Source organism: Diachasma alloeum, unplaced genomic scaffold (genome assembly GCF_001412515.2).
Source record: "Diachasma alloeum isolate Michigan unplaced genomic scaffold, Dall2.0 Dall_scaffold_00200, whole genome shotgun sequence".
Lineage (NCBI taxonomy): Eukaryota > Metazoa > Arthropoda > Insecta > Hymenoptera > Braconidae > Diachasma > Diachasma alloeum.
The window spans coordinates 2,117,113-2,134,886 of record NW_021680365.1 but is presented as its reverse complement, the minus strand read 5'-3'; the positions used below and the strand labels follow the sequence as shown (position 1 = coordinate 2,134,886).

The 17,774-nt window shown below is 37.5% G+C and overlaps 2 protein-coding genes and 1 long non-coding RNA gene across 4 annotated transcripts in view; 1 reads left to right on the top strand and 2 right to left on the bottom strand.

Moving 5' to 3' along the window:
* Positions 1 to 630: 630 nt before the first annotated feature.
* Positions 631 to 8,145, bottom strand: LOC114841062 (thymic stromal cotransporter homolog). 2 transcript variants are annotated; one of them, XM_029125921.1, is made up of 10 exons: positions 7,872 to 8,145; positions 7,663 to 7,790; positions 7,384 to 7,573; positions 6,978 to 7,205; positions 5,840 to 6,191; positions 4,831 to 5,226; positions 2,900 to 3,037; positions 1,178 to 1,261; positions 942 to 1,098; positions 631 to 873 (listed from the first exon to the last, which is right to left on the bottom strand). In XM_029125921.1, exons 3-10 carry the CDS (start codon positions 7,408 to 7,410, stop codon positions 756 to 758), a joined length of 1,500 nt encoding a protein of 499 aa, XP_028981754.1. In that variant the 5' UTR covers positions 7,411 to 7,573; positions 7,663 to 7,790; positions 7,872 to 8,145; the 3' UTR covers positions 631 to 755. The 2 variants fall into 2 exon arrangements, with proteins under 2 accessions (XP_028981754.1, XP_028981755.1); XM_029125922.1 differs by having other exon boundaries at positions 7,384 to 7,571; positions 7,663 to 7,770.
* The window catches only part of LOC107035747, a 30,876-nt gene continuing 20,139 nt past the window's right edge, over positions 7,038 to 17,774 (top strand). Inside the window, exons 1-2 of the long non-coding RNA XR_001460755.2 lie at positions 7,038 to 7,216; positions 7,317 to 7,391. This is a non-coding gene — a long non-coding RNA (uncharacterized LOC107035747). The remainder of the gene's footprint in view (positions 7,217 to 7,316; positions 7,392 to 17,774) is intronic.
* The window catches only part of LOC107035744 (adenylate cyclase type 6), a 136,025-nt gene continuing 127,343 nt past the window's right edge, over positions 9,093 to 17,774 (bottom strand). Inside the window, exons 10-15 of the mRNA XM_029125920.1 lie at positions 15,542 to 15,688; positions 13,325 to 13,483; positions 12,421 to 13,258; positions 11,956 to 12,333; positions 11,654 to 11,873; positions 9,093 to 11,569 (exon numbers count right to left, since the gene is read on the bottom strand). Coding sequence (XP_028981753.1) covers positions 11,097 to 11,569; positions 11,654 to 11,873; positions 11,956 to 12,333; positions 12,421 to 13,258; positions 13,325 to 13,483; positions 15,542 to 15,688 — 2,215 coding nt within the window. The 3' untranslated portion in view covers positions 9,093 to 11,096. The remainder of the gene's footprint in view (positions 11,570 to 11,653; positions 11,874 to 11,955; positions 12,334 to 12,420; positions 13,259 to 13,324; positions 13,484 to 15,541; positions 15,689 to 17,774) is intronic.

Sequence of the window (17,774 nt, the reverse complement as noted above, 5' to 3'; positions counted from 1 at the left end):
TAAGTTAAGGCATTTAAAAGTATTAGGAGAGGGTGAGGTAAAACGGACACTTTAGACTTTTTTAAAATTATTCATAACTCAGAAACAAATTGATCAATTGAGTTCAGTTTAGGCTCGTCACAAAGGGAAAGAATTGTTCTTTCTATTGAAAAAAAAATTATTAAATTTTATCAACATTTCAACCCCTCATTCACATTTTAAAAAAAGTTAAGTGTCCGTTTTACGCCAACCTCCCCTATATACAAGAGTTTTTTGATAAGTATGGCTTTACTTGTGTCAAGAAATTTATGGCTCGAAAATTACCAAGCTCACAATATCTCACACTAAATCAAGAATATTTTATCCATATTTTCCTGCTTTTCATTAATGTCCATGGAATAATCAAAGTCAAATTTATAATTACCATTGATTGTTCCATAAAATTTGGAATTTTCAATTACTAAATCCCTACAAATGTCCGTGGACATAGAATGTGATAAAACTCTCCGAGAACTGTACCGAAAATTCCAGTAAAAAAAATTTAATAGTATATTGAGTGCGAGAAAATGGCAGCAATGAATTAACGATCCATTTTTCAAAAGTTCAATGAATTCTTTTATTCACATATAATGACGTATAAATGATGGTACTTATATATAATGATTCCCTGAACAATAACAATTGAGTAAATCTCAAAAAAAAAAAAAAAACATTAAACCTATCCTAGACATCACCTAAAATACTGTCATTCGACATTTGATATGTAAAATAACTCCCTACGAGTTCACCACTTCATTATTGGGCTTGCTGGGGCGTCCATCTATAACCGACCAATTACCAGTTTCATAGTCTTCAATTTCCTGATCGTTAGCTCCAGGAGCTACATGGATAACACTGAAACCATCAGATCAATCCATTAATACTTTCACGTTAATTAACTGCGTCGCACCATCGTTACTTACATTATTAAAAACATAACGGCAATTTGCGTGGCAAAGGTGAGCCAATAAATTGCATTGGGAACTGTGTAATAAGCGACATTGTACAGTTGGGAGTATAAAACACCACTGAACAATGGAACTGCATTATCGCACACAGAGAGAACAGCAAAAACTTTTCCTAAAAAGCCATTAATTTGATTAAATTTCTTCGAATCTATCAACTGATTGTGAGTTAATTGTGTAAAATGATACACTACCTCTTTCATTGACGGGAACTACCTTGGAGGTCATCGATCGTAGAACAGGTGCGATGACGGGTCCCAATGCGGCGACGGCGGCGCCTGCAATAGGAAAGATGAGAATTCAATGAGTAATTTGGATTAAAAAATTTGTTCATGTCAGACAAATCTGTTTGAGGTGAGAATTCTGATGAAGATTTTAGCGGAAATTTCGGGCATCTATCATTTTCGGGAATTTATTTATTTGGGTAAAGTAAATTTTTCATAACTTGAGAATAATGTGAAATTTTACACATGCTCCGCGTGCGCAAAATCCCACTTTCCATACACTGTGATGAAAAATGGTGTTTAACGATTGTGGGAACAGTGTTCTTTGACCCTTGGGAGGGCACCACTCGCCTTCGACGAGCGCCAAATATACTGATTTGTGATACCTGCTTGAAAAGTAAACTTTTCGAAACGGTCTGGTGTGCGTAAAGCAGTTGTTTTCCGTACAGAACCGGACTTCTTGGTACCGATTTTTTGGCGCTCGACAAATGGTATTCGACACTCGTCGGAAAAGTGTTCTTTGACCCTTGAGAGGGCAGCGCTCGCCTTCGGCGAGCGCCAAATATACTATTTTGTGATACCTGATTGAAAAGTAAACTTTTTGAAACGGTTTGATGTACGTAAAGTGGTTGTTTTCCGCATAGAACAGGACTTTTTAGTGCCGATTTTTTGCCGCTGATTTCTTGGCGTCCATTTTTTTGGCGCCCTATGTCATCATTGACAAAACCTGAATATCTTTCGAAAAGAAAATACTATTTTGTAATACATGCCTGAAAAATGCAGTTTTCTAAATGGTTCAGTGTCCGTAAAGTGATTGTTTTCCGCACGGCGTGTGTGAAGTTCACGAGCCTGCGTAAAGTGGATTCCGCACTCGTGCACAAAAACAACCATTTACCCCCACGAGTTCACCACTTCATTATTGGGCTCGCTTCGCTCGGTTAAATCGCGGTTTTCGGTCCCCGAGGCATAAAATATCGTGTGCCACACGGTAGTAAAAGTATTTTCTGACTCATGTGATTAACGTCCCATTCGTCAGAAAATACTTTTACTCCCTAGGGGCACAATATACTATTTCTGCACAATGTCCGTAAACGGCGTTTGACGGAAACGTCGCTTTACGAACAGTGTGATGAAATAGCTATTTTCGTCACAAGGCCAAAATAGTATGTTTCGTCATTGGGCCAAAAAAAAATTTTTCTGGCGAATGTGAGTTTGGAATCATACGAGCTAGAATAGCTATTCTCGTCACAAGGCAGAAATAGTATGTTTCGTCATTAGGCCAAAAAAAACTTTTTTGGCGAATATGAGTTTGCAATCATATGAGCTAGAAAAGTTTCTTTAGGCCGTTTGTCGAATAATATTTTTAGATAAAAACTTTTCTGACGAGTGTGAAAGTTGCAGGCCGAAGCGAAGCCGAGGAATGCAATCACACGAGTCAGAAAAGTTGTTTTCGACCGAGTGACGAACATAATTTTTCGTCACAATGTTTGTAAATGGCGTTTGACGGACACGAAGAATTCGCAAAATGACGTTTTACGGACAGTGTCATGGAAAGTAGGATGTATTACACGTCCGCCCGAAAAAGTGGAACTTTGCGCACTAGTAGCACAATATACTATATCGGCATGAATACTTTTATTTCTTAGTGTTCAATTAATAAATACCGCTGCTAAAGTTGGCTGTAAATGTTACCTGCGTAGAATACATTGGGCGTCAATGCGGAAGCAAAGAGAATTCTGCCGCCAGCATGGGACAATGCTCCGATGATAACTATGTACGTATCCCTCAGGCCAAGTACTCTGCTCAAGATTGGAGCGCCGACGAGCATAGCTAAGTGACAAATAATTACCGAATATGCAGTAAGAATTGATATAGTAATGAGGAGTGATAATACGGAGAGATAAAAAACAGTCCCAAACGGAGAGAAATCTAGTGCCTGAGGAAACAAATCATCCAATAAAATTTATTTATGGAGAATAAATTTATTTAAAATTTAAAGAGGAACTTTTTGTGTCAATTTTTAGTATTTTCTTGTCACAAAAATTCTCAAACAACTATAAACAATTTATAGTCTGGGTACAATGTCTTTTCTTCACGAGATTTTTTTTATTTCTGTGGTTTCTATTGTTTGCATTCCGAAATCGAGAGCCTGCACTGAGAAAAACCAAGAAACTCGTGGCTTGAAATTTTTCACGAGCAAGATATCTGGTACCACGAAAAAAAAACTTTTATTAAGAAATTTTGTACTTGTCCTAAAGGCGAGGACATTTTCTTAATGACAAGAAAGCGATTTCTCATACCAAGTGAAATTGAATTAATGCATTTAATATTGTTTAGTCTCAATTCTAAAATATTTTAATGCAAAAATCATTGAATTCGTTTGAGAACTCGTTTTCTTGGTCCAGTGAATGAATCAGGACCAATCGTCCTCATCTTCTGGACAAATATAAAATTTCTTGGCGTAAATTTTTTTTTTCTCAATATGAGTTATTGTGTGCTTGGTAATTTTCGAGCCATGAATTTCTTGGTGCAAGTAAAACCGTACTTCTAAAAAAAACTCTTTTCTTTTCAGTGAGGCATTCAAGTAGATAATCTACTTGTTCCCGTCTGATGCAGACAGCATATCTCTACTTACAAATAACAAATTTTCTTCTTTACCAAGTCTTCAGCGAAAGTTTCATGTGTGAAAATAACATTTTTGGATTTCGTAAGGGAACTTTTGTTTTGATCATGATGCAGTTCGTTCATTCGGCAAAATGATATATGGGAAAAAAAGATTTGTTAGAAGCAAGAAAAGTTTTTCTTACGTTCGGTCAATCCACCTCGCCGAGTCACCATGAGTCACCATTTAGGTGGAGAGACATCAGGCTTGAAAAATACTTGAATTAAGTCGAGTTTGAGTCAAGTCACTATACCGACTTGTCAATTTTCAACGCCAAGAACGTTCAGTGCGTTTAGTGTTTTTCACAAATGTTAAATAGACTTTGGTTTATGACTATGATATCTTCTCTTAAATTTCTTTTCTACACAAATGTCCGGTAGAAAATATTGTACAGAAAAAATGAATAGAATTTGATTGTTCTATACAATTTGTTTGATTGAGATATTTTCTACAGAAATTTCTCGGCTAAAATTTCATGTTTTTTGTTTTATTTCTCCAATAAAAACTGAAGAAAAATAGAGTGGATAAACTTGGAAAATTCATGTCGAAAAATTCATATCAAAAAAACTCAATAGAAAAAGTTGTATAAAAAGATGAAATTGTACTGATTTTCTCTATAAAAGAGTTTCTTTTGGATATTTTCCATAAAAAACTCGCAGAAAGCTGTGGAATTTTTCAATGGAATCGACCCAAAACTAATAGAATTTTCAATAGAAGTTCAATAGAACTCGACGATTGTATTGCTAATAGTTGAAGAAACCTAGTTTAAATAGAAATTCAATGGAATTTTCTATCGAATTGGCGTGTTTTTTCTGTGGAACTTAATCTCAATATTTTAACAAACTTCAACCTATTCACTGTGTCCTACTCATATCAATCATCTTTTTCGGTATCCACGCCAAATAAGGTTGCTTCCTCAACGTAAAAAATTATTTTCTCTCACCGCTCTAATTATACCCACCAGCAACGAAGAGACTCGACTGGAAAGTCCTAAAGGTGCTGAAGTCCTTGACCCCCCAATTGAAGAATCGCTGAGTGTACAGATAGCTCATTGGTTTTTCATCTCTTTGGAAAGTGTAGAGCGTCATCGCGATAAAAAGAATCCACAGATGAAGTCTCGAGAACTTTGGACGTCTCTTGGACAGTGTCTTAACAGTAGCAATTACATGCTCTTTATCGAAGAAGTCCGTGAAGGGATTCATGCCATTGAGCGGTTGTTGACGCGGATTCGTCTGCCATTTCAGGACGATTAGAGAGTAGATGACGGCCAGAATCAATAGAGATGTGTTAATACTGAACATTATGGCGTAAGAGCCGTTGAAGACACTCGTGAAGAGATACGATCCCAGGGCGATTCCTAAAGATAAAGTAATCGAAAATCAAAAGTTGACAGAAGGCATTGCATTCAAAGCATTCACTGCGAAAACTAATGTCTTCTGGGACGATTTTGTAGATACGTTTGAGACATTAAAATGTGTCTGAATCAATGGAGATATTTCAATTTCAGACACCAAGATGTCTGAAATTAAGATACAGACATCAGTTAGATTTTCAGACACTTTTAAAGATTCAGACATTTTTTGCCATCTGTCATCTTAAATTCAGATGGTTGTCAGACACCTAATTTTTGCAGTGGATGAGTCAACTTTTCAGACATGAGAAATATCTTAAAAATCAGGTGAGATATCTTAATAGTAAAATGTTTGAATCGCTTATAAATAACTGAATTTCCAACACAGAAAATATCTGAAAATAAATACCTGAAATTTTTTAGACACAAAAAATGTGTACCATTATTTTCAGACGTAAACGGTGGTTGAAATTTCCGGACATTATCAGATTTTCAGAAACTTTTGAAGATTCAGACATTTTCTACCATCTGACATCTTAAATTCAGATAGCTGTCAGAAACCTGTTTTTTATAGTGTTGCCCTCAAGCGTTAATTCCATCATTAATGACCTTAATTTACCTGTCGGCATTGTGCTGAGATACACAATATCCAACAGTGTAACTCGAAACGTCCTTCGTTGGACAGACGACACATCAGAAATGTAAGCGAAGCAACTTCCAAATATTGCGACGTCTCCACCCAGCATGCCCATCGGGATACTGGCAGTGTAAATAATCATGAATACATCCCATTTTGGCACCAGTGCATTGACCACCACCATGCCCGAGTAGATGACTTTCCCCAGCAGGCCAATGACCAGTGGCAATTTTCTGCCCCTCCTATCGCTCCAATTCCCGAAGAACAGGGCCAGAATTATTGGTACCACGTGGCCGGCTATATTGTTCCATTGGTGAAAGTTCGATACCGTGCGCTAAATTCATTGAATATTACTTTACGATTTCGATCAGAAGATCTACAAGAATATTGCATTGATGTCATCTGTTTGCAGGTAATTCAAGAGTCATGTGGTTGAAGAGGAATTCTGGGAAAATTTGTTTTGCCTATTCAGGATTCACAAGAAGAATGTGAAAGTGTTAGATGCATCTTATTCCTTATTTTCAACAGAATGGGAAATGTAATAAAATGTTTCGCACATGCAGAAAAACCTAAGCGTAAATTACGTTTTTCTAAACGTTTTGCTAAACGTTTTGCTAAGTGGATTCTTTTCTGTCATGAAAATCGTAATTAGGTCTCAGAGAGGCGTATTTTAGGGTCAAAATAAAAACGTAAATTACGCCCAAATAAAGCGTTTTTCGTTTCACTAAGCGTATTTCACGTTTAAGAAATCGTAAATTATGATGTTAAGAGAAACGTATTTCATGATTTACTTATATGCGTAATTTATGAAAAAAGCATCGTATTTTACGTCTAAAATAACGTTTTTTTCTTCACCGTTAATTACGGATAAGAACACGTGAAACACTAGAAAAATCCTCGTAATTTACGAATCCAAAATCCAAAATCGTAAATTACGTTTATGTAATCGTAACGCTTCAACTTCAAGCGTAAAATACACTTCAGAAAGCGTAAATAACTTCTTAAACGTAATTTACGTCTAGGTTTTTCTGTGTGCTTTGTCAAGGATGGGATGGGTGTGAAAGAATTTCAGGAATTCATCCTCTTTAAGCTCTATGCTTTGAAATGAATAGCACATCACCTGCACTACATCCTTAACAGTTTCATTCGCGCTGATGTTCTTGCAGACCTCTTCCGAGAATCCGTGGTTGACGCGGCATGCCTTGTGGACAAAAAAAGCTTGCTCAACGACAGACGTCACCATGTAAGCCATCATGTAGAGCCACATGGTGGGCTCCACGGACACGTACATCACCCATCCGAAGTATTTCTCTAGGATTCCATGTGGACGATGCTCTCTAACATCGGGCTGAAACAGAAGTGAGTACTGATAACTTTACTTTGAAAAAAAAGAAACCGTTGATCCCGTGAACCGTTTCGTAACAGTTGAAGATAAATTGTTTTGTTTTACTACTTTCAGACATCGTAAATGGGCTCACTGTGGAGATAACAAAGAGAATTTAGTGAACGAGAAGTTGGAGACCTACCTCTGACGGTAAGGTATTCATGTTCATAATCACAAATGGTCCGATTAGTCAACAAGATCCTCGAGCGACCGGTAATATTCCAAGTAGTTTCCTCGTTCCAAACAGGCGGTTTGGTCCGACTCCTTGCTTATTTCACATTCAACTGCTCACATGTCTCCTTCCCCTCCACCCGAAGAAGGCACAGCAATCTCTAAACGTAAAAAAAACAATGTTGATCGTTGTTTTTTATGATAGTGTTAGAGTGTAATTCGATATTCTCATGACTGATAAGAAACTTACTAAGAGAAACCATTTTAAACCGTGAAAACGATCCGTCCTGATTATTATTATTCACTTCTTACTTGGAGTGGGATTGATTACTTATCTCTTCATTAGTGTGTGCTGTATCTACATTGATGGAATGACAACTATGTAACAATGTTGATTATTTTCACGTCGATTAGGTCATTATATTTCAAAGCTAGATTATGTGACGAAATTCCACTTACTTGTTGTGAAATACCAGAAAGCGCTTCATTTAGACCGTCTGGTGCGTCTCTTTAGCATAACAAAGGCGAAGTCCGCGGTTGATAAATGGTTGTAATTGTTTATTTCGGCGTTGGTGATTGTCATTGTGCTACACTATTACTTGGATAGAAGTATTCAATTCATCAAGCGAATAGTTATTTTTCACTTGAAGTGTGGGCGACCAATTTCCTATCATTGAACCGCTGGCACGGCAACTACCAACCACGTGTTTAATCCAAATTATCTCAGCACAGACCTCCGGTTAGGCCGATGCGCGCGCAGCTACTGTATGCAATATGTAGCCCATCGATCGTTTACCGTTGGTTGCGCATCTACCGTCACTATCTATTGCGTTCTTTTTGAAAAAAGTTGTTTCTCGAATCTTGTTGGACCTGTTTTTGTAATTCTCTATTCTGCTTTTGCTTTTATTATTGTTCTCTTACACCCAAAAAAAAACTTACTTTTGATCAGTAGAAAAAGTACTTGTACCCAGTACCAAGGGATTTCCGGGGAAAAGGCACATTTTTGTGCTTCCTCGAAGTTACAAAACAACTTGATGCAAGTATCATGCGTCAAGTATCGGTGTACTAGTGAGAAGTACCTCAGTACTTGTTACAAGTATTTTGGCTGGCTCTTTCCAAAAGTACTAAATAAACTCAATATAAGTTGAGTATAAGAACTCAAAAATGTTTTTCTACCTTCTCTAAAAACCGAATTTCGTGAAAAATTCAAAAATCCAAATAATTCTCGTTTTGTGAGTAATAAAATTGAAAAGAAATTGAAAATAATTTTTCGAAGACTTTTCAATGTTGAGAACAACATAAAACATAAAAATCTCAGCAAAATTGAAATTTTGTAGGATGAAAAGCATGCCAATAATTCTCGAAAGCATCCATAAAAATTGAAATCTATTGATTTTTTCTTATAAAATATCTTCTGCTGAACATTTCTATTTACAAAAATGCGTAAGAGAGCCCATTCTATCCGGTAATAATATTCACTTTTTTCAATAAAGTAATCAATTGGAAGTACTGAAATTGAGTCCTAGAAGTACTTCAGATAAGTTGAAAAATTACTTTTCACGAGTACCTTTGGTACTTGTGGGAAGTAATTTTTTTTTGGGTTTATATATCGCATTGACATCGGGGTCATTAGGGACTGTTCTATGTGAAAGGAAGAAAGAACAAAGTGTCAGTAATGTGTATTCCTTACATCATTTTATTCAAAAATGTATTTCACGAACTTGATAAAATTTGTCCATTGCACAATTAAAAGATGGCAAACTGTTTCATTGCACAAATAAATGATCGCAGTAGTTCTCGCATTCAGATATAATTTCAGTTGTTTGTTAGGCCTTGAAGAAATGTCAAACATTGTGTACAGATTTTTAAATTCTAAATCATCTAAATCATTCATTAAAATTTTAATAATACTATTTTTCCACTAGAATCATTTCTCCCTGTTATTGACTATTAGGTGGGACTTGAAGTACTTTCGAGTCAATATTTATCGTAATTCGTTCTCCTTGATTCAAAATACATACTGTTTCATTCTCTTTAAACTTAGTTATAATTGTGTTCATTGAGAGTTTTGCTCTTTGTCAAAGCACAAATAGACTAGTAATTTGGACGCTGAAATATTCGATTGACAGTTAATATTTTCTTTCATTTGTTGGGCATATACAGACATTTTGAAGGTACTTATAATAGAAGTTTATACGTATTAATTAACATCTTTATCACATATTTATTCTTAAGTACGCGCGACACATTCACATTTGGAAACTTAAACCTAATGCTTCACATTTAACCAGTCAGGCACATTGAAATAGCACACGCTCTGCCAAAATATTGACGATACCACACGTACCACATGTAAACGATACTTAAGCGTATTCATCACCGTGGTAATGTGATACATTCAAATAGTATGAGATTCCATTTTCTCAATATGAATTTGAAGAGCGCCATAAATATATTTTTGTCTTACTTCACATGTATAGCGCATAGAACTTTCTCTTTATTTCCACCTCAACTTGCAATCGAAGATCAACTGTATATGCATATGCATTCACATTTTCCCCTTATCTCACTCCAATAGATAAATATCTCTAACTTTATCCATCTACAACCGTGGTCCCCAAACATCATGAAATTCCAATCGAAGCAACGATCATATAATCGATCATTCGTTGTATTAAACTTCACCAACATGCCATAATCCAATCCATCATCTCTACTGACTAGAATACATTTTCGAATATTTAGTAGCACCAAAAATAATTGCGCCATCAATGCGCATGGAATGTGCGGAAAATGTTCAAATTGAATTATCTGTTTCATCTAAAAATAAATATTTGTTTGTCTTCTTATTCAACTATTGTTTAACAAAGAGGCCTGTTCAGTAACATTGGACTAGTAATAGACAATGTGATTATCATAATTGAATGTTATTTACAATGCCGATGGCTAGGCATCATGGAAGAACCCTTGAATTCCTTCTCCGCCGTTAATACGAGTTGATAATTCTGATCAAAATTTTCAGTTGAATGATCTAATAGTGGAATCGTCTAGCATCAGTCGTCATTGACCGCTGCTAAGTCTCATCTTTCCAACGTCAACCGTCGATAGTACAGAACGCAGAGAGAGCTTGCTTATCATTTGACGTTTCCCAACGTCCTAATTTACCTTTCTTCGGTGCTCATAACTTCATGATAACGTCCCTAAACAGAAGGTAAGTATCTCGCTGTCCACGCCTTTGACACGCATTTGACGACAATCGACTTGGCAGTACAGACAGTCGAGAGCTCTAATTCATATCACTTGATTCGTCAAAAGAGTATGAGTGTAACTACTCTACAAACTAGGATAAAAAATATACATATTCCACTGGGCCAAATGTGCGTAGTTTCGTCCAAGTTGCACTGCCTCAAGCCCCCCATGAATAATTCCGATCTCCTGATTGATCAGGATTTCAGGTCCTCCTGGAAATTCGTAGACATGAATCATTAAGTTGTATCTCAACTTCCGCTCCAACATTCGCAGAAGCAACATTCGATCTCCTCTACTCCTCGTGACCTTCTCAATGTCTCCGCTCGTTATTTAATCTAGAAGTATTACATCGAACATCAGTCAGTAACAATAACCGATAGAATACACATCTCCCAGATATCAGGATTCTCACGATGAATCAGCCGATTAGTACTCTCACAATGTCATTCCATGACTTGAATTATTTATCTTCTCCACATGATTATCGAGATGTCCAGCATCATTTTCCGGTATAGTAGTCATCTTGGACGGATCCCTCGGTCCATCAAGAAAATACGTGACCATGCTTCCCTTACCCTTGACTTGAATAGTCCCCCGACAGGTGACTGGATACCCCTTAGGATGCAGGATATCACGAACCTCTTGGGTCACCTGAATGCCGTCAAGTACACCCGTTGAATCCATTCTCGATGCAACATTGACAGCATTACCCCAAATATCATACTGCGGCTTACGTGCACCAATCACTCCTGCAACGACAGGTCCTATATTTATTCCCACCCTCATCTTGAAGTTATTGAAACTGTGCTCATTCACGTAGGCCAATTGATCGCGTATACGTAGAGCATAATCAGCCATTGCCGTCACGTGTTTGAAGTCTTTCGTGTCCCGAGTGCTCTTGGTGAGGCCTTATTAGAAGTTTGAAAAGGAAACATTAATTGAAAATTGTCATTCATTGCCATTGAGTATTAATTAACGAGATGTCATAATACCTGAAGCTGCCATGTATGTTGAGCCAGTGCTTTTGATCTTTTCAATGGACTTGAATCGCTCTTCAGCGAGTAATTCATCGAAGTCCGCAATGATTTCATTCAACAGCCTCAAGCACTCAACCCCTTCGTTATTAGCCTCGAGCTCCACATAGAATTCCGAAAAGTTTGGAATGGACGCAAACATTATGCAGACAAAGTCACACTGTTCGTGATAGAGTTCCTACGAGAAGTGAAATACACGTGGGTACATGTGAGTACATTATGTGTGAATAAATTTTGGTGAATATACGGTAATTACTAACGTCACTGTTGAAGGTAGAGAGAAAGTGTGTTGCTACATGCTCAGGTAAAATGTTAGCAAGTAGTTTCTGGTTGTAGGCTTTGAGATGCTCCATCTCCTCCTTCTCCTCAGTCGCTTGGAGTTTCCACAGGAAGTCAAGGCGATAAGTTGCCTCGGTGTGTTGAGAGTGGGCGACGAGAAAAGCCATGAAGAATATCACCAGAACGCCAGCTAGCCATCTACCAGTCTGATCGATGTTTTCCTCATTGAGCGCTTGATAGATACTCACGGACAAATAACAAGCAACTACAATACTCAATACAGCCACTTTGAAAACTGATGTGAGTATCTGATATACAGCACATGTTATCATTACAAGCATTACCAGCACTGGAAATAACTGCAATGGAAGAATACGCGTTGATTAATCATACTATGCATTTGTTATTTCGATTCAACAAGGCAAATATAACTCGAGTGCACTTACGTCTGTGAATAATGTATAGTAACAGGGTCCTGGAGAGATAGGGATGCTTTGAACCACAACGGAAGAATTTTCATGAGAAGCTGCGGGCGTTGTGTTGTTCCGACAGATATCATTGTTGTCGAGGGTCACCAATGGAGAGAGCACTGTTATGAATGTGAGGAAGACAACAATCGAGGCGATGCTTTGTGCCACCATTCGATTCTCAAATATAGCAATTGCTGCGTTTCTCATGCATTGTGGCACTCTCTCATTTTTCTCCGCTAGTAAGACAATGTTTATGAGAATTATTATGAACAAACTAACACCCGTGCACGCGTAGAAGTAAACACTTCCAGACAGGGTAATTGCTATTGCAACAACAACAACGATATAAACGAAACCAGAGCATACGAAGTATGCTGATAGCATACGATCACGCTCTCTTGAATATTTCTCCTCAATATCAGGCCGTCTAAATGTCAGGAGAAATGGGGTACAATGTTCAGCACGGAGTCTGTCTATGCTACGTGCATCAATGGCCCTCATCAGGTACTCATTCACTTCATCCTCGGGATCCTTCTCACTTTCAATGGTTTCACCGAAGCCAAGTTTCGCCTGCTTTCCGTGCTGTGAACCGTGACCCATCATCCTCATCTCCTTTGAAATGTTTCCATTTGCTGGATAAGGTTTTTTCATGTTGGGGCTGGTTACGTTGTCTTTAAACGTATCACCGGGGACTATTAAGTAGGTTTGAATTCTGTGATCCTTCAAGTAGGTATTGCGCTCACCACCGTGACCCTCTTCCACCTCGTAATCACCACCGAGGCAGTCCAGTGTTTCTTTCGTTATGTGAACACGCCTGAAGATATTTTATATGTTATTGGTTGGTTGGGAATTTATTTGGAAGGACGATAGGGCCACTCACCCGGGGATACCGCCACTCTCCATGTAATTTGCCAGAGTCACGTCATTACTCCATACATCAAACTGCCATTTACGGAGGCCTAAAACGCCACAATGAACTCGTCCAGTGTGGATGCCAACTCTCATGTTTACGTTGACAGCCATAACTTCTCGGACGAGTCTGAAAGACAACAGAGAGTTGAGTGATAAGACAAGAGATAAGACAAGGAGTGATTCAAGAAATGGATTGATTCAAGCCGAACAAACTGACTGATTCAAGTCGACATTCTCGTGATTTAAGGTTACATTGATAGAAAGGATTAGTTATTGTTGGCAAATGGATTTGGTTGGAGCGTAGGGTCTGTTCAGTCTCACCAAATGTTCATTCCTTAATAGTTAACGAATCTCGTTAGGAATAAATTAATCATTCTATTAGTGCAAGAAACGGATTCATAAAATCGTCAAAATGAGTCGGAAAGTCGAACAGAGTAAATCATAGTCTTCTTACTGAAATCGAGTAGAAAAGATACTTCAATAAATTCGATCTACTTGAATCAAGATTTTTTTGGTGCAATCCATGTTGAATGATCGGAGTTGAAGAATCGACTTGAATCAAATTGAATTCAAATCGGGATGCACCGGGATGCATGTCTCTGTGTGAGATTTAATTCACGCAATCGATTACGGCATAAAATAAGTCAATTCCCAGTATGATTCAGTCCGAATTGATTCAAACCGATTCTTCGACTCGATTCAGAACAAATTGACTTTCAGCGTTCAAGTGAACCATTCGTTAACTATTAACGAATATTTATTTGGTCATATCTAACTCTAACATTCGTTAATAGTTAACGAATCTGGTTTGGAATAAATTAATCACTCTATCAGTGTAACCAACGGATTAAATCCGGCCGAACAGGTGGATTCAAAGAATTGACTTGAATAAAGTCGAAATATCGTCTTTATTTGAGTGAGCTAAAATGAGTCGAAAAGTCGAATAGAGTAAATCATAGTCTTCCTATTGAAATCGAGTAGAAAAGATACTTCAATAAATTCGCGATCTACTTGAATCCAGATTTTTTTGGCACAATCCAAGCCGAACGCTCGGCGTTGAAGAATCAATTTGAATCAAATTCCATTCGACCTAAATCAACTCGATTCTTCAAATTGATTCAAATCGAGGTGCCATGATGCATCTCTTCGTGTGAGATTTAATTCACGCAATCGTCATAAAATAAATTCAAATCAATTCCTAGCATGATTCTGTCCGACTTGATTCAAATCGATTCTTCCACTTGATTCAGAACAATTTTCTCGGGTGGTTTAAAAGTTGTGGGGTTTCTGGTGTAGGCATGAAGGAGATATCTCATTAAATGGAAACAATGCCCAGGAAACGAAACCATTACAGGCTAGTTCAGGCAGTGATGTGGCCAGTTGTTTCAACGAAACTATAGCTCTTCAAGTTGCCTTAATTATCCATCCACCCTGCGGGAAATACTAGCGCGATGGGTTGCTATTATTCTCCAGTTTGTGAGAACAAATAGTGCTGTATTTGCAGGTCAATTTATAAATTCACTGAGTTGTGAATTGGATACAAGTAATTCGATTTTTGGTTTGCGATAATTGGAGTGGGGTGGAAATGGTACGCTTTGATGTTCGCAACAGCTGTTTTCGGTCGTACGTCTGGTAATGTGACAAAGGTATTTTTTTTTGTTTCTTCTTTTTTATTGTACGCATCGGAACCTTACGGTTTATTCTGCCTGACAAAGGAATTGTCAAAGGATTGTTCGGATATCGCAGTTATTTTTTATTCGGGTCCTCGGGGTATTTTCCGAGTTTGATGAGATAATATTCAATGCATTCGAGAAATGTCATTCATTTTTTATGAAGAGTATCAAAGCAGATATTGGATGTGAAATGAAGCGGTAAAAATTGAACAGTCGGGATTGTTATAGACATTTCCGTGGGAAAAAGGGCCTTTCCTCCTGACGAAAAGGAAAAGGGCCTGACTCTTATATTACACTTAAGAGGGCTTGCTACAACCCGGCCTCATACGAAAGAATCATCTTCGAATTGAAATACCCATCCCCCAATTGAGTACAACATATACTTAATTCAAGGATATTTTTTTTTTCGTGTACGAATTATCGGTGAAACTATTCGTTCGAATACCATAATTTTTTTATTTCGTCCTCAATCCAAATATGAATCATTCCGCTGGGAATATCGTTGTACTCACGTGATAGCATCAATCATGTCTAGTCCCATTTCGACGCAACAGTGAGCGTGATCCGGTCTAGCCTCGGGCAGGCCTGATACGCAGTAATAACAATCCCCGAGGAGTTTGATCCTCAAACAGTAGTGTTCCGAAGCGAGACGATCAAATCTGAAATCGACACGGGATTATTACAGGTGATATCGCGGTAATGATGTGCTATAATCTGATCATGTATATTTGTCCTCAATACCAAAATTTTATCTATACACAGGGATTATTTAATCACTCGATTCAGGGTATTAATTAATCGTTGCGCGAAGTATCAAATTCAGATGAATTGTTGTTTCGTTGTCTTGGGAAATATACTTCCGTTACCACAGTAGTTGCCAAGTTAACTCTCTACTACAAAGCCTTTAAACTAACGCCTCTCTAGAGGTTTGTATCTCTGTTGTCCTGTTTCCACTCCCAAGTTTCATCGGCCCGACTTCACCCCTTCAAGAATTTAGGGACACAGACATCTGTTTTGGCGGTGATACAGCATGTTTACGTAATTGCACAAAGGTTCTTTTGATCCCGCATAAAAATTCAGTGAATTATGCGGAGTATTTCGCTTGAAAGTTTTCACAAACATTTTTCATCAAACAATGAATTTGTACTGAACACTCGTTCGTGGGGGAAAGACAGGAATTCGAAGGGAAGTGGAGCGATATGGTAGGATGTGATCTACATGTGAGTTTGCTGAAATGAGAAATGAGAATTCACGGCGTATGGCTGCACCCAGAAAATTGTTTATTGGAATTAAATGTACTTTATTATTGATTTTAGTGAAGAATTCATTTGATTCAAATAAAGTTTATTCAATTCAAGACAAAAGTTTTTCTGGGTTGTTGTGACCTGAGGGGAGCAAGTTTTAAGGTAAAGTTCGATATTCATAGGGAAAAAATGGTTTTGATTGTCAGGAATATGTCGCTGATTGGTGTGAATCTTTGACCAATTTTTGGTGATACAAGACAGTGAGGAAAATAACCCTAATTATTAGTGATTTTGATCACTGAAAATTAATGATACATTCCTCAAAATTAGAGATGGTCCCTGAAATCCATTGGCATTTTCCTAAAATTAGTGGCAATGTCATCAGAAATTAATGATAATGTCACCGGAGATAGGTGACAAAATCACTGAATTTTACAATTGCGAATTGCTAAAAGTTGGGGATTAATTCCTAAAAATGAGCTCTGGCCACCTGAAAAACATGAAAATCATAACTTATTTTTCTCTGAGTTTGCCTTCCTTGCAATCATATCCGACAATTCCCCAGACAACTACAATTGCCTAGTGACTTTCTGGAGAGCGACATTGAATTCGATTTTGGGAGCAAAAATCATAAAGTTACAAATTTCACTAAAAAATTAATAAAATTGCAATTTTTTTAGCAAAACGAAAACGAGCATTTCGCAACTTCAAATGTCAATCGAAACATGAATATTCAGTACCAAATTACGCTAAATGTTCCATTAATTGAAAATTCAAAAATATAAAAATTTCCTAATTTCTATTCGTTATTACGGTATAATTCAACTGATATTCACAGTTCTCATAGATTTTTCCATAAAATTTTTAACAGTGCAGTTAGATCTTTTTTCATTTTCCGAGTCAAATCCCGGGAATTTTATTAAGAAAAAAATTGATAAATCATATTCTGCCAAATGATACATAATTATAAATATCAATTTATATATCAGCCTAGAGGTCCTCGGGCGATGTCCAGTCGCAAGCTTCATACGACGAATTTCGTTAAAAATAAAAACCAAAACAACAATTGTATACAACCAAAATATCTCAGACATGACTAATACCAATTACAACTTCCTCCGTAGAAACAGTCCCACTCAGGGAAAAAATATCTATATCACCTCAGAGTCCACACAAATCCACTTATCTTCAACCCGTTTTCATTCAATTTGCACATCTAATCAGCTCAAAGAAATGGAGCAGACATTTCACAGACCTTCCTCATCAATTACCATTAATTGCTCCATTATGCTGATGAATTTTTACACATCCCGAGACTCTTCCGCGTGCACGACCCGGGATTCAAGATGAAGGAAACCTCACGCTGAAGGCTTCTATTACCCGGTAAACTCGTAACGGATGAAGCGTCGAGCCAACATGAAAATAGGATTACAGGCGTAAGCACTGAAATATGCATAACCGTTGCAGTGCTTTCCTACTTCCGCGCGGCATTTCCGCCCCC